The sequence below is a fragment of the Emys orbicularis genome, chromosome 1 (genome assembly GCF_028017835.1).
Source record: "Emys orbicularis isolate rEmyOrb1 chromosome 1, rEmyOrb1.hap1, whole genome shotgun sequence".
In the NCBI taxonomy this organism is placed as follows: Eukaryota; Metazoa; Chordata; order Testudines; family Emydidae; genus Emys; species Emys orbicularis.
The window spans coordinates 91,148,352-91,164,581 of record NC_088683.1 but is presented as its reverse complement, the minus strand read 5'-3'; the positions used below and the strand labels follow the sequence as shown (position 1 = coordinate 91,164,581).

General features: G+C 44.2%; 1 protein-coding gene across 1 annotated transcript in view; it reads right to left on the bottom strand.

Annotated features, from left to right (window-relative positions):
- Positions 1 to 253: 253 nt before the first annotated feature.
- The window catches only part of UTP20 (UTP20 small subunit processome component), an 87,646-nt gene continuing 71,669 nt past the window's right edge, over positions 254 to 16,230 (bottom strand). Inside the window, exons 50-62 of the mRNA XM_065404546.1 lie at positions 15,155 to 15,283; positions 14,438 to 14,548; positions 12,153 to 12,232; positions 10,821 to 10,890; positions 9,103 to 9,285; positions 7,971 to 8,102; positions 6,238 to 6,370; positions 4,775 to 4,971; positions 4,334 to 4,405; positions 2,977 to 3,240; positions 1,604 to 1,730; positions 688 to 833; positions 254 to 504 (exon numbers count right to left, since the gene is read on the bottom strand). Of these exons, the coding sequence (XP_065260618.1) occupies positions 349 to 504; positions 688 to 833; positions 1,604 to 1,730; positions 2,977 to 3,240; positions 4,334 to 4,405; positions 4,775 to 4,971; positions 6,238 to 6,370; positions 7,971 to 8,102; positions 9,103 to 9,285; positions 10,821 to 10,890; positions 12,153 to 12,232; positions 14,438 to 14,548; positions 15,155 to 15,283 (1,800 nt within the window). The 3' untranslated portion in view covers positions 254 to 348. The remainder of the gene's footprint in view (positions 505 to 687; positions 834 to 1,603; positions 1,731 to 2,976; positions 3,241 to 4,333; positions 4,406 to 4,774; positions 4,972 to 6,237; positions 6,371 to 7,970; positions 8,103 to 9,102; positions 9,286 to 10,820; positions 10,891 to 12,152; positions 12,233 to 14,437; positions 14,549 to 15,154; positions 15,284 to 16,230) is intronic.

Below are 16,230 nucleotides of genomic sequence, written 5' to 3'. Positions count from 1 at the left end.
TTCCATATTTTACTCATGCAGAGCAAGTTGGCCTGTTACATTCTCTACATGAAAGGAGAGCAAACAGCTTGATGGTTTTACATAAAATCCTAGGTGACTGATAGGATCTGTGCAGACTTTAAAATTAATTACAAATAAATACATTATGTAAAAAAATAGAGATACTGAGTTTAGTCAGGCTACTACATCAGGAGTGACAAATGTAGCTCTCTACCCTATGTTAATGTTGGAAAGCAATTCAGAGCACTGAATATCTCAGCAAGTAGAGTCCTCTTGGCTTCCAGTACTGCACAATCAGGTTTATGCATCAAATATATACATGACCATACAGCTGTTTCTAAGTATGTTTCATTCCACCATTGCTAAGTCTTTTAGTGCATGGCTCCTTGGTTTCTTGGCCTTGTAGCCAGGGCGCAGGAATTCTATTTTTCTCTTCCTTGCTTCTATTTTATTCTTGTGTTTCTTCAGCTTCTTCCTGGCAGCAATATCAGGGTTTGCTACAGTCTAATAAAAAGCAGAAATTAATTTTTGCTTTTCAAGAATATGGTGATGTTTAAAGCTGACATTGTCCCTTTAATTAAAAAAATCTCTGATCAAGCACCTCTGAAGTAATGTACCCTACCTTTAACATTGCCCTTTCAGTAGAAAACAGTACTAAAATAATCAGAGTTGAGAATAAAGTCTTACCTGCAGGGCTCTCTGTTTTTTCCTGATAGCCCTCTTCTGACTAGCCTGTTTCTGCACAGAAGCAAAGGCAAGTGAAAAAGTCTCCAGCCCAACTAATTTCTTGAGCAGTTCTATGATTTCCTGGGATAGGTTCTTCAGTGTTGGATCTAGTAAAATAAAGAGATGACTAAGTCCTCAGTCAGTCTACTTAGAGGACTCTGCTTGTATATTACTGATTTCTTTTCCATTTGCACGAAAACACAAACTCTTAAAAGCAAAGCTGTGTCTCTGGTGCTTATTTTCCAATGGCCTAACCTGCATGTAACATTGGAACACCCCCAGACAGCATGTTTCCTGTAGAAATGAATTGCACACATGCACATTAACACCTTCCTGAACACTGCTTAAACAGGAGTTGCACTAATGTCTTTTCATGGCCATTATCAGTGGGCCACAATGGACAGTACTCATTCAGGAGTGTCATGGGAGGGAGGGAGAAACAGCTAACAAGAGCATAAACAAGGAATATTTCATACACTTCAAGATGTGTACTCCTCCCCCCTCTACCTGCCTCCAGATCTTAGCACTTCATACTTGTAATAAGCTTGCCTATTCCCAACTCACCATCTTAGCACTTTGTGTGCCATGCCTCTTGGTCACCTTCTTTGTCTGGTTCTATCACCCTTCCTCCATCACATGTTCTCACCTTCAAAGGCCTGCAGCACTGCCCTCCCCATCTAAATCACCTCTGCTCCACCACTGAGGCACTAGCCACATATGCTGACTATATTTTAATTAGCTGCCACTCCCTGAATGAAGGCAGCTGGGTCTGAGGAGACAATGTGAATGACAGGGTGTTTGGATTGGGGCTGTCTGTATGGACAGCACAAACCAGAACAGACCCAGCTCCATTTCCTTAGTGGGGTTTGGCAGTTACCTTGTTCTGCGTAGGTGCTACTCAGCTCTCTGTGCAGAGGGGTGATGATTGTTGGAAGGTATGGCTTGATCCTGTCTTTCCCAAGATCCACTGCTACAGCTCCAAGGAACTTAAAGATGCAAGTTCTCTGAAAGTACAGACATGCCAGAAATATGAGAGAGACAGACTGGAAGGGGAAAAAAACGTACAGCAGTGGTTCTCAAACTTTTCCCCCCCCTCCCCACGGACCACCTGAAAATTGTTGAGGGTCTCGGCCGACCACTTAATCTTTCCAAATGTTGTTTGTACCGTTAGTTAACTATTGTAAAGCGCTTTGGATAAAAGCACTATATATAAAAAACCTTAATAATAAACATTTTTTGTTCTACAAATAAAAGCATACAGCTCATATTTTGATATTAGTAGTCTTACCTTTCTAATGCAATGGATGTGCCCTCTCTCCCCCGCTGAGGCAGCCCCCAGAGCTGGGGCAGGGAAGGAGGAGGTCTCTACCCTGCCACAGAGCTGAGGCTGGGAAGGAGGGGTAGTCTCTCTCCTGGAGCTGGGGAAAAGCCACCACTGCAGCCCTGCACATCCCAAATTCCCCCCACCCCCTCTTCTCACTCTACTGCCCCTCCCATGTATCCCTTATTCCTCCCAAGGCCACCACCTTACCTTAGCATCTTCTCCACAGTCCAGGCACCTAATTAGTAGAGCCACCCAGGTGGGTGGCCCTTCATTCTCTTGTGTGCGACCGCCCAGGTGCGCACCTTAGAGGGAACTACCGGCGGACCACCTGAATGGAGCTCGTGGGCCATGGACCACAGTTTGAGAACCTCTGCCCTACTGAACTGTCACCATGAGCTGTGTGGCAGCAGACCAGTGAGGAAGGTAACGCTTGTGACCCTTGCTAAGAGAGAGAGAGGGTGTGTTCTGGTGCTTCATGGGAGTGGGGAATGCATGTGAGAGAGGAGGGAAGAGCCTAGTGCCCCAGGCAGAAAGAGGAAGATAGCACTTTCCCCTATATGCGCGTCTGGACACTGAGCATTGCTTCCAGCATAAAGAACAAACATTTGTGGAGCATCCTGACTGGCCAATTCACTCAAAGTTAAAAAACACTAATATAGAGAAGGTGGAGGCCTGAGAGTGAAAGGAGCAGGAAGCAGAGGGGAGGGAAGGCAGGGCTGAGACTCTCTACAACAGCAAGCTCCATCTCTCACTAATCAGAAACTTTTATTCCTCCTTAGCCTAGCACCAACCTCCACCTCCAGCACCTGCCTCCCAGCAGGCACCCCAAGCTAGTTCCTGAGGGGCTAAAGGACAGCATGTGTAGGCTTTCCCACTGTGCAGCTCCCAATGCTGTCAAAGGGAGGGAGGGACAACACAGTTCTTACCTTCACAGGGTTTTTAGGGGAATATGCTGCTTCTCGCTTTGCCATCAGAGAGAGTCTTTTCATCACCCACAACACTGTGGCTGGACTGCTTTTCTCTTCTGCTTCGCCTTCCTTCTCTTCCTGAGCAGATGCTGCCTTTTCACCTTCGTCTTCAGAAGCATCCTCCTGCCCTCCCATTTCATGATCTTTGGTCTCCTCCCCCTCCTCTGAATCCGGGACCAGAAGGTAGAGAACTCTGGCCACAAACAACAAGTTCTTTATAACCTTCAACAGCATAAAGAAAAACCAATTAAGCTGCCAGTACGGATCCTGGGGCATGAAGGAGGCAGGTGAGAGGTTTTAAACAGGTCAGGATTATCAAACCCAAGGGAGTGCAATTCACGTAGACCGCCGCACACAGCAAAGCAAGTTTTGCACGTAGAATACGGACACCCCCCTTTGGGCCCAATCCAAAGACCATGGAAGCCAATGGAAAATTCCCATGGACTTCAGTGGGTTTTGGGATCAGGCCCTTTGAGAGGAAAATGTATTAAGGCCATATAGTTCAGAATTATGCCATAGCACAGCCCAGAGAGTTAACTCCAGCGCCGTTACCGAGGCTGCCCCGGGAGCTGGTGGGGATGCTATAGTCATGCCCACATCCTTCCCCTGGAGATGGCTAGCATCCATAGCAGGCTCTATGTCTAGCCAGGGCCTGCAGTAGGAGTGCTCCTTGTGGCCTGCCCAACCTGGAACAGAATCTGGCTCGCACTGGGTGGATCTAAGCCAATTCCAACTGACATCAGAACTCCAGCTCAGCCATATAATCCGAGCTGAGTGCAGAAGGATCGGTTCACAGCAAGCAGTCAGGCTTCGATTCTCCACACTCTCTGAGCTGCACTTGCAAGGGGGGGAGTGAGGTGAGCTGGCTGCAGGGAAGCTAGCTGTGGCTCCATGATTCAGAGTTACCCAGCCCACCATGTGAGGGCTGCACAGGACAGCCATGGGAGCGCTCAGGAATGTTCTGCCAATGAAGGATCTGGTATCGCGGAGCCCCACTCCCTGGTAGACCCTCCTCTGCCTCTCACACTAGATGTGACAGTGCAGCTCTACAGCCAGCAGATTTACATCAACAGAAAGTTCCTCCGCACAGACAGGATTTTCCACTAAGCCGTTTGCATAAGCACTGATCTCAGCTGACCAGAGAATCTGATTCTCTGGTGATATTTTATCTTCACCTCAACATTCACCATTTCTATGGCACTTGCCACATGTTCCACTTTCTAGCCAAGAGCACTCGCTCTCTCTGTAGGGATAGTGGATTATCCCATAGTTTGGTCTATACCCCCAGCAGTTTGAAACCTACTCAGACTCATACCTGCTCTCCCAGAGACTGATCCAGGAACTTGGACTGCAGCTGGTGGCAGAACGCTAAAGCAAGTTCCTTCATCTGTGGAGAGAAAAGGGAGTTGGAATTCTTTACACAACAGGGAACATGCAGGATGATGTAGCCCAAGGGGTTATTTTTCCGTCCTACAGAGACAGTTCCCAAAGGCTAAAGGGAGGCCCAAACACTTAGATGGGGCTAGAATTCTTGCTTAGAGGTACTGATCTTCATAGGAGCCATGGGGAGCCTTTTTGCTGATGAGGGTGAGACCCAAGGGAGGCAGTCTGCAATCCTATGGGAGAAGCCTGCCAACAATCAGCACAGAGCAGTGGACGGCGTCCGAATATTAAAGACAAATGCATTGCGACAACCACAAACCCCAAGCAAGGCAACAGACACTGGCATGGGGGGAACTAGCAGGAACATCCTTACCTTTTTGTCCAGCTCATCTGTGAAGAACCTGGTCGCTGCTGGCTCCAACGTGGTCTTTTTCTTCTTGCCTGCCTTGCTCTCATTCCATTTGCTAACAAGTTCCTCTGGCTTGTGAGAAGCAAACAACAAGCCAAATATCTGAGCAGCAGTCAGCCACACCCAGCTGTGCGGGTACCACAAATGGGACTGAACGTGACCTTCAGGGGAAAGAAAAAGCTTTTCAACCAACATAACCCTTTCCATACGAGAGGGGAAAGTACCCAGGCACCTCAGCAAGGTTATACAGTTATGGGGACTGGAGTCATCACTATTCATTCTACAGTCAGGAGGAGAGTACTGTAAACTGCTGATTTGTTTTGAGTTTGACTGCAGGCTTCTGGGCCACCAGCAATTCCAATCCAGCCCAGGTTGGCAGGGAACAAAAGCTGTGGCCATCTGAGAGCCCCCCCTCCCTGCATAAAAACAACACTCCAGTAGGCTACAGCAATGCTCCCATACATGATAGCCTACATTAGTCTAAGTGCTATGGTTTGGAACACTGGTGTTGAGTATTTTTTTAAACAAGGGGCTGTTCAGTGACTTCTCCTGTGAGCTGTGTTGAAGGTCTCAGTCCGGTTCTCAGGGGACAGGTACCCACGTTCTAAAACCCATCACCACTGGCAACCTTATAGACAAGCTCAGCGAAGAAGCCAGTGATTGCCCCAGTAAGCAGAGTGAGTTGCCCTCTCTTCCCTAGAGCTTGTATCTCCAGCTACACATTGAGGGACAACAGCGGCGCAGCATGGGGAAGTTTGTATCACCTCTGCCCATGCTGCATCTGTTCCAGGGATGAATGCAGGACTTCCATTCCTGTCAATCTGACACCTGCTGGGATTTTTAAAAAGACACTTGGGAAGCCTGCTGTTCTTTAAAGACACAATCAATCAGATGCAAGCCCTTTGCAGACAGCAAGAGAAGCAATTTAAAAAAATACAACCCACCAACTCCGCACACCCAAATGAGTTAGCTTAACATGTGAGTGCATCACTTATAGCCAATCAATAAAATGGTTTTGAGATGGACCTTCCAAACAAGCACCCTGTTTAAGAGCTGCTTTGCCACGTGTCACCTGTTCACTGGCTGCTATTTTCGATCACACAGAGAAAACCATTTTTCTCAGAGAACTGAAAGCTGTAATCTAACGGGATTTAATTAAAGCCAAACAGGCACCAGTTTGCAGCCTTTGGGTTACCCAAAATAGTTCCCAGCAACCAGAACAGAGAGGGAGATCGTTTTCACTGATGGTCTAACCTTTTCTATTAGCATCTATTCTTTCACTAGTAACTGCCTTATATTATAGATGCCTCTTCAAAGTGCAAATCTTCCTGCACAGATCTTTGTCTGTTTGCATTAGGGCAACCACAACTACACAAATTACCAATAATCTTAGTTCTAACACAGTAGAAAATACTATTCATACTTACGCCAGATATTGCTCAAAATCTCATTATGTTTGGTTAACAGAATAATGTTGCATTCCTTGATTAATTTTGTTATCAGAGTAAGAAAACTGAACAACAATCTATCTGCTGCCTTTTCTTCAGTCTCTTCTGTTATCTAAAAAGAACCATAAATCAACAAAGAGACAGTTAGAATGGCTGGCTAGAATTGTACAGAAGGGCTTATTTTGTATGTTTAATATCTAACTGATGGCTGAAGTCTTCCACATCGACCCCTATGACTGCTTTATATTTACTATATGAATTTAGTGTAAGGGAAATGAGTCCATTAAAACTGTTTCACAAGGATTCATAGTTTCCAAAGGAAGAGTGCCATGTCACTTGTCTCTGTATATATGTACATGCAGGCATTTGTACACAAACACACTGTATCATTTATAACTAGTACTTAAATCTTCTCATGAACTAGGTTTGACTTTATCGATAGTAGCTGTGAAGCACCGTGTTACTGTTAGAGTGACGCGGTGTAAACTGCATAGTATTAAACTGCTTCCTGCTTTTGATCAGCTCGACTGTAGTCAGCCTGTTTATCCACAGGATCATTAGGGATGTACATGTAGTGATTACAGTGTCAGCAACCGTGTCAGAATGATGCCAGTTGCAGCTATAGTCGTCTCACATCACCTGTGCCTTCCTTGAGCTCTTCTATCTTGTTCAGCCTTTTGGCATTCCTTATTAAATACATGGCAGCTTCTTTATGACCAGCGATTCATATCACAGAGTGCTCACCAACTGATCGGAATCAGTGGAAGCCATGTAATCTGAAGCCAAAACGTGTGCACTGAACTGACTTTCATCAAATAAACCAGTGACTGAATTACAGGAAGGGAACTGTATTGAATACTTTAATATTTTCTATAGGTTAAACTAAGAATCATAGTGATGTATTTCTGACCTTTCATATCCATGTAAACCTATGGGTTTCTCGGTTACAAGGACACCATCAACTTGATACTTAGTCTGTTTTTAAATAAATGGATCCCAAGAAGTGTCAGATGCGACATCAGCCCCCTGGCCATTGTTGTGGTTTTACAATCACCATTTTGTTTAAAGAAGTGTTTCTTCTCTCCTACTGCTGTGGGAAAGCCTCATCCAGACAGGGAGAGCTGACATGCTACACATCAAGTGCTCTCAAATGCACAAAGTCAACAAAGTGAAAAAAGAGAAGGTCAGATGCTTTCTCTCATCTCTTTCGGTTCCAGTCATCTTACTACCATTATTTTATAGTCCCCAAGAGCATGCTGGGCACCTCACAGCAGACCTGTCCCTGTCCTGATGAGCTAACAATAGGAATTTCAGATGTGACAATGAGCAAGGGTGACAAAAGTTGGAGAGAGACTGGGGCAAGAAGATCATTTGGTCACTCAGCATAGGTATGCGTACATTTTGGTGGTTCTATTAGATTCTCACACACACACATGCAGACCAACCCCCATGTAGACTGTGACATGTCGCATGAGAAGTCACACAGACACAGTGTGATTTTTAAGTTGACGGTGTCCCTTTAAGAACTTATGTATTGGGCACATGTCTCATCAGTCATCCTGGTCAAGTAACAGGCCCAAAGAGTTTAATCTTTCCCGCTTTTATTCTTGCCCGCATTCTCCTTTTCTTTCCCCCGTCTCACTTATTTATTGCAATTTCCCCAGCTAAACCGGTCTCTTTCCCAAAGTTTCATCCCTGGACTAATGACTTACACCTTCAAATTTCAGAGGTTCAATTTCTTTTTCGATCAGTGGGAGAACGGCTCCAAGTTGTCTTTCAAACGCCACTCCCTCGGCTTCGACGAACAAACCACAGGCCTGGGCGGCTAGCCGCTTGTGTGAGCTCTGCCAACAGAGAGGAGGACAGAGCAATCATTATTTCTTGATCTAATATGAAGAACCCATCACTCTGTAATACAACTCAGTGAATAAGGCACTACATTTTCAGACGTCACTAGTGGTTTTGGGTGCCTCTGTTCTGTGTACCCAAACTGGGACAATTTTAAAAGAAATTTATTTCCAGAGTGTGTGGTACCAATCCAAACTCTGAAAATCAGGCCTCTTTAGGCCTAAGATTGGGAGCCTAAGACGCACGGTATCCCTAGTCGTGTGAGAAAACGTAGGCTCACATCATAAAGCTGAACTTTCAAGAATGCTAATTTTTAGCAAGTTTCCAAAACTACAGGGTTTTGAAGCACCACACAAAGTTGCTCATAGTTTCAGACCATTTTTTTGGTTAGCATATTGTAGATGATAGAGTTCAAATGGAGACACACTTTGCCTATTCAAAAAGTCAACAGAACCACTCAAATCAGGACAGGACCCAAAAGGTCTTAAATCTGCTAGATCCCAGTAATAGAGAGGATGGACTAAGCAGCAGATGAACAAAAATAGCACCATCAGCCAGTTACTAAGCTCAAGTTCAAAGGGATTTTGCTCAAATTTCACCACCAAAACATTTAGCTTTGGGCAAACACTGAACAAGGAGAATTGTTCAACCCAAATGGTGAACTTTCAGAAAACCATAAGCATGTAAAACAAGGCAGGCTCTAATGGCAATTGTTTTATAACCTTAGCTACAGCAGCCACTTTTGCTGGACCTATTCAAGAATGAATCTACATAGCTTCTTCCTCTCCTTGCAAGGGAGGACTGTGCAGGACAGTGGAGTTTTAAGAAGCTGCGACTCTAGGACTGGTATGCTCCACAATCGCATCCCTGCACCACCACACAAGTTTAACTAAACACACCACCTACCCGCCGAGATTAAACATTTATAACCCCCTGATTTGCTCCAATTCCATTCTCCCAATGAAAAGAGCTGGGGTGCACTGAAACGAACAATACCTTCTCGCTGTTAAACCACGTGGTGACTAGTGAGAACATCAGATCTCGGTTTGCAGAGTTTACTTTAATGAGCAGAGATTTGTTTGCCATGGCTGCCATTTTCTTGCACTTGGCAGAGTCGTCATTTACCATCATCATACAGAGAGGGACAAAGAACAGCCCGCAGTATTGATGAAGTAATCCCTGAAAGGAAACAAATCAATCAATCACCTGGCAATCTCCAGAAGGCTTTCCGCATTTAAAAAAAAAAAAAAAAAGAGGTTTTATTTTACCCCACACGCAAACAGGAGGATTCCTGAGACCCAACTCTGGGCCCAAACAGAGGAAGCCAGACAGAGGATGGGTGATCCAGTTGTTGGCGCATAAGGTTTGGACTTCGGAGACCTGTACCTGCTGGTCTGCCACAGACTTCTCATGCAACCTTGGCCTCGTGCTTTGCTTCCCTATTTAATCCCTACCTCACAGGGATGTTGGGGTGATAAATATAGTAAAGATTGTGAGGTGCTTGGACATTGTTGGAATGGGAGCAATCTACATACAATAGATCAGTGGTGCCCAAACTGTGGTCCCCAAACCTAGAGGGGTGCAGAGGAACATTCGGGGGAGGGGGCAGGCACGGCGGGGCCCAGGCCAACCTCATGGGGAGTGGGGAGGGAGCACCACCCAGCCCCACTCTGCCCCCAGATCAGTTCTGACTCCAGCCGCAGCTTCACACCACCCCGTCCTGTCCCCAGCCCAGCTCTGCCCTCATTCCTTCTCTGCCCCCAGGCTAGCTCCGCCTTCAGCCCCAGCTCCTCCCCCATCCCTAGTTCTGCCCCTAGCTCCGCCTTCAGCCCAAGTTCCTTTGCTGAGCCAACTGTGCAGTAATGGAAGGGGGGTGTGGACAGATTCCATTACTGGTAAAATGGGGCGTGTTAGGAAAAGCTTGGGCACCACTGCGATAGACAGAAATTCACATCTCATTATGCATGATGGGCAGGAGGGGGAATGGGAAGAAAGAGACCATCATGCATAAATGTTTGCTCTGTACAGACCTGAGACCAGTTCTTTAGACCTCATCGTGAGTCCCCCCCCCCACTAAAAGCACAATCTCTCCCCAGAAAAGCCAAGACACAAATCTGGAGATTGTTGGCCAAATCAGTTTAGAGATGGGAAGTCCAAAAAAAGTTAAGAAAATCTAAAGAACAGGGAAATTCTTGAAACAACCTAGCTTTAAAATTCCAATGCTGACTTTTTTCCTAACATTTCTGGAAAATGTTCCCCAAAGTTGAAGGGAAAAGGAAGCTCATAGAAGGCTACTTCCACCTTAACTATGAAACAGCTACTGCTACTCCATTATACAGTGACTGCATCTGAATGCACTCCCCAATCCTGCAGTGTTTCATTTCTGCTCTTTTAGCATTTCTTACTAACTCAAACGTCTCCAAGTTGGTTTAAACAGGTTCTAGCACATGCAGCAACACCATTTTGCTTGTAAAATAAGCAAATCTGACATGGAACCATTGAAAGACAATCTGCGTGAAACTCCAGTCTGTCATTTCAACTGTCACTTTTTAGAGCAGAACCAACACTAATGCTCTGAGAACTGTGCCATACGTTTGTGATAGGAGAGGATGTGAACAGCCAAGTGCATCCAGTTCTAATAAATCTGCAAATCAAGTTACTGGATATAACTGAAAAGCACTGATTATTTGATGATTGAAACTAAGACATGTTACCTGAGGGAACATTTCAAAGAGGTAAGCAATCATCTCCAACGCAGACTCTCTTCCAGTCTCATAGTCATAACTGAAAGAAAATAAACAACAAGATGGAGTGGGTTAGTATCTTCCAAAATTGCAAGAAATTCAGAAAACTGCAAACATTTTGGGTTTCTCCAAATATATGCACCGAGGATCTTAGAACAAACAGATCTTTATAATCAATGCCTGTTCCGTAGTGGAGACAAACAATGTGCTCAACTTACTTAACAGAAGACTAACACATTTGAACTGTGATAACTAAGAGCCAGCCTTACTCACCTAGAGAAGTACCTTTCTCCTCTGGCACCCCACAGACACTACTGGAGGAGTAAGATACTTCTGAGTGGGGTAGGGTAGCAGGATTCAGCCCTCCATGTTATGGGTTCTATCGGCAGAATTCACAGTACACAAGAGGACCCCACTGATGAATGCAGTGTCAATGGAGACTGCATGCACATCCTGGCCCAAAGGACCACTGCCCAAGTGGAAAGATGAATGGAATCTTACAAAAAATAAACTAGTTGGGGTTAGAACGACTTATGTTACCTACCCATGCAAGGGAGGGAGGGGGGACAAAGACCTCCCTTGCACCCCAGTGCAGGCTATCTGGGACTTGGGTCTTGGCTTTAGGAGTAAGCAACCATGGTGACCACTTACTCCACCTCCCAGAGCACATGTACAGGGACAGGAATGGGCAGTCTGTTGGCTCTACCCCCCCAACGCCACTGAGTCAGCATGGCAGGTATTGGAATATGCAACTGGCACCGTGAGTAAATTATATGGGGATATTTGCAGAATGCACCAGAATGTGTTGTAACTGCCCTAGGCAGATGTTGCTGACGCAAACTAAAAGGTACCTAAGTCTGTGTTAACATAATCCGGAGAAGAGAGCTACGTTACCACGGTCCACAAGGGGCAGTTAGCACACAACACTCTGGTGTGCTCTGTAATTCACTGTCACAGTGCGGATGACAGTGGTGTGTACACAAGTCGGCAGCGCAGCTGACTAACCATTAACAGCAAACAATTAAAGCCATATTTTGGTTATATAACAGCAACAGGCAAAAACAGTACAGAAATTAAGAAAAGATGGATAGGTGCAGTATCTATTTGCCATAAATGTTCTTTCATTTGCTTCTAACAAAGTGAACATTTTACTTTTACAGCTAGGAAAATGTGGTGCAGACCCTCCATACCCTTATTCTCATGAGCAGCGCCACTGGGATCAATGGAACACTTGCACAAGAAAGGATTTAGAACACTGCTCTTTTTGAAAAGCCACGCACACAACAAGGATTACAAACTCACTTGAGCTGAGCAAATATGAACTCCAAATTAGGTTTCAGCTTGTCACCAAGGGGATAGTCGAGAATGTATTTCAGGTAAATCTGAAAAAATAGAGAAGGAAGAATTACCAGAAACAATGGGATCAGCTTGTGAAAATGTAATGGTGAGAGCAAAGCTTTTTGCAACAAACTATGAACAAGATACACACCTCCCTTTCATGTGTACGTAAAGCCTCATCTTGCAAAGGGCCAAGCTGTCTCAACGTCCATTGACTTGGATGGGAGTTACAGGCACTCAGCACCTTACACAATTAGCCCCTTAAAAACTTAAGGCAACATAGCTAAGGCCCTCAGTGGTGTGAAAAATCCACACCTCTGAACGTGTTGCTAGGCCAACCTAACCCCCCCGTAGATGCAGTAAGTCACTGGAAGAATGCTTCAGTCAACCTAGCTACTGTCGCTCTGGGAGGTAGAGTTCCTAGAGCAATGGAACCCCTTCCACTGCTGTAGGATGTGTCTACATTGTGGGGTTATAATGGCATAGCTACGCTGCTATGGTCCCCCCAGTGTAGACAAGCCTTTAGTCTTGGCAATGACTATGTAGCTAGCACTTATGAATTTATGATGTCTCTGTTTAAAATGACAGGCTCAACAAACCTCAAAATAAGTTCTCTAAATATTAAACTAAAGCTCATTTTAATATGGTCCCTAATGCTAAAACCATCAGCTGCTTCCATTATAAATCTGTCCCATTTATAGTAACAGACTCAGAAGGGACCATTGTGAACATCTAGCCTCACCACCTTCACAACACAGGCCTTAGAATTTCCCACAGTAATTCCTATATCAGCTAGAGCAGAGCTTGTAGAAACTCATCCAGTCTTGATGTAAAGACATCCTGCAGCAGGCAAATATAGGATAATCTGCCCCCTCCACCATTAAGTCTCCTCTTGATCTCTAATAGTTCAAGATCAGTTTAAGTGCTGAGCAGGATGTTTAAGATCTCTTACAACTTTTTTTGTTAGCAATATCTGTTTATAACTCTAGATAGTCTTGCTATTGCTATAAACATTGAGTCCCTTTTTGAATCTTTTATTTCTCAGCCTTGATGACTTCATGTGGCACAGAGTTCCACAGTCTCATTACATGTTGTATGAAAAGTATTTCCTTTTGAATTTCCCACATTTAATTTTGCTGCATGCCCCCTTTTTCTAGTTGTATGAGATAAGGAGAGCAGAAGCTTCCAACCTACCTTCTCTAAGCCATTCATTATTTTATATACTTATCCCCTCTTATTCATCTCCTTTCTACGGTAAAGAAGCCCAATCTCTCAGTTATTCTTGTTTCCCTTCTCTGAACTCCCTCTCACATTTAGGATATTTACTATCTGATAAGGAACAGCATTACAGCCCTGACTCAGCTAAACGCCCAATTATGTGCTTAACCTGAAGCACAAGAACAGTCCCAGGACGTTATTTCTAACATGCTTAAAGACCGTACATCCTTCAATGCTTTGCTGAATTAGGACCTGAGTTACAGAGGGAGGAAGGGATAAATATCTTGAAGTGCAAGGTGAATCCTACTTCCTCTCAGAGATCAAACTGGTTGGCTCTCTGCAGTATCTGGAAGGGTTCCCAAGTTGTGTTTGGAAAAGGAAGGGGTAGTATTTAAGAGGTAGAATTGGATGGCAATCATTATCAGGGGAACATGGTTCCAGATTGTGGGGCTGAAAATAGAATTAAAAAAACACCATCCTCTGCACATGAACCCTTTTGAAATCACTGGAGCATCAAGAAGACACAGCAAAAAAATTTGCCACCTGGGATGATGTGGGTTTGCCCTACTTTATTTGGCTCTCAAGAAATGAAAATGTTTTCTTAAGAAATAATTTGCAGCCAGGCTGACCACTTGGATATTTTTATTTATTTTCTGTAATGTGATGTGTCTGATGCCTACTGCGACCTTTACAACACCACCCATATAAACTTAAACTAATGCTAAGGCATCCTTTTTTAACAGTAAAGGTAATTAACCTTTGGAACTATGTTCATAGGATCCTCTTCACTTGAATCTTACATCTTCCTCTGAAGCATCTGGTACTGACCACTATCTGAGACAAGATACTGGACTAGATGGACTTGAGGTCTGATCCAGTCCGGCAACTCCTAAGACATGAGGCCAGTTTTGGGTTGAATGCTAGAAGCTGGGCTGTTAAACATGCTTATCATCGTTAATAAAAGATTCTGTTAACAGGGTTTTATTAAAATAGAGCACAGAGCTTAAGGAAAGAAACCACCTTCTACTAACCTGCCTGCACTGGACTCGCACTGGCTCACTCTGGCCTGTGATGGCAAACTTGGCAACCTTCTGCATGACGGCATCGATTTCAGGAACAATCAGCTTTCTGGATAAAATAGCCTTAAAAAAACAAGTAAAAGTACAACCCGAGTCATTCTCATTCTGCTTGCGCATTGTCAGATACAACAGCACCACAAAACAAACTTTGGTGTTATTTTAACATCCGCCTTTGAATTACTTTATTGGTAGAGTAACTCCTTTTAAAGGAGGTGGCCTGCAAAGTCATGTCTGCTTTTGCTGGAGGACCTGCAGCATGTTCATGGTGAGCTCTCACAGCTCAGTTGAAGGGGTGGGAATTGACAAGTCTTTAACTCAGGCATCATTTATCCAAAATGTTCATTAGTCTTTGAAGTTAAATGTGGTAACAAAACAACTCCAAGAAACAGTTTTAAACTCCAGATTGCTCTACTTTTACTCTAAGAACTCCTGTGATCTCATCATTTCACTAGTTCTCCGGTCATTGTAGATTGGTGTAACCTAGAAAGAACCTGAACTTCTAATGTTAAGGTCAAGCAGAAAAGCTTCATGGCCTTCTTTATAGCAAGGACACCTTTAACGGACATTCTGTAATATTTCACCTGATTTGTAGTAACAGGTAGAAAATATAAGCACTTTCATTTCTACAATTCGGAAATTGTAAACCAGACACATGCTCTTTAGTAATACCTTTAAAAGGCCGAAGGCAGTGGCTTGACGCGAGGAATCATAGATATCTTCTTCAGCATATCCTAGCAACACTTGGAGCTGTTTCTCTGTTATGTGACTGTTTGTGTTCCTCACAAGTCTAGTTACGCACTGCAAATTAAAATCAGGTATTGTAACATGACTAGAACGGCATGTTCCAGCAGATCAACTTGCACTTCCGTACTGTGATAAAATCAATAACTGCTACATTCAGCAACCCACACTCTTCCTAAAAATCTAAAATCTGTCAGAAGCCTGATTCAGTGGATAGCACTGGTGTTGTAATACACAAATTTTAACCCTGGAGCATACAGCTAGCCTTCTTCCCATAAAAAGCAAACGTTAGCATGTTTACAGCTGGCAAATTCGAGACAAAAAGCGTAACCAAGGTTGGAGACCAAATATACGCCAACACATTCAACAAAACATCGGCCCCTGAATCCAATGGGGCTATTCACAGGAACAAAAAGGTTTGTGGAATGGGAACCACATTGAGAAAAAAATCCTTCCACACTTCTATTTAGCGTTATTTATCCTGCAACTACCCCCAGGATAAGGTAACCATAATTTGATAAAGCACTTTGGATATACATCTGTCAGAAGGACACTACACAAAATAAAGCTATTATTATTATTGCTATTAATTGACCTGTTTTCCTAAGCTCATTTCAGCTGCTGGTTTTTTAAACCCATTTAATTTAAAAGCAAACTAACTGCTCAAACAGAAGTGACATCTATCAAGAGAGACAATGGGAACAAAAAAACTGTCAGTGAAACAAAAGTGTCCAACAAACATGCTTCTGTAAAACACTTTGCTAACACAGAGACCTGTGTTCACTCAGGTGACTTTTACTAGGTTTTCGGTGAAGACAGCAACAGCAAGACAATTTCTTTCCCTCCCTAGCGTCCTGAATCATGCAGACGGGCATAAGAGGTTCCGTGCAGGCACAGACTGCAGGGTTGAGGGATCTATAGCTGGACTTTCCTGATTCCACCACCTAAAGAGGACACAGGACCTCCCTATGTGTCTCCTCCCCACCCAGCCGGGCCCCTCACGC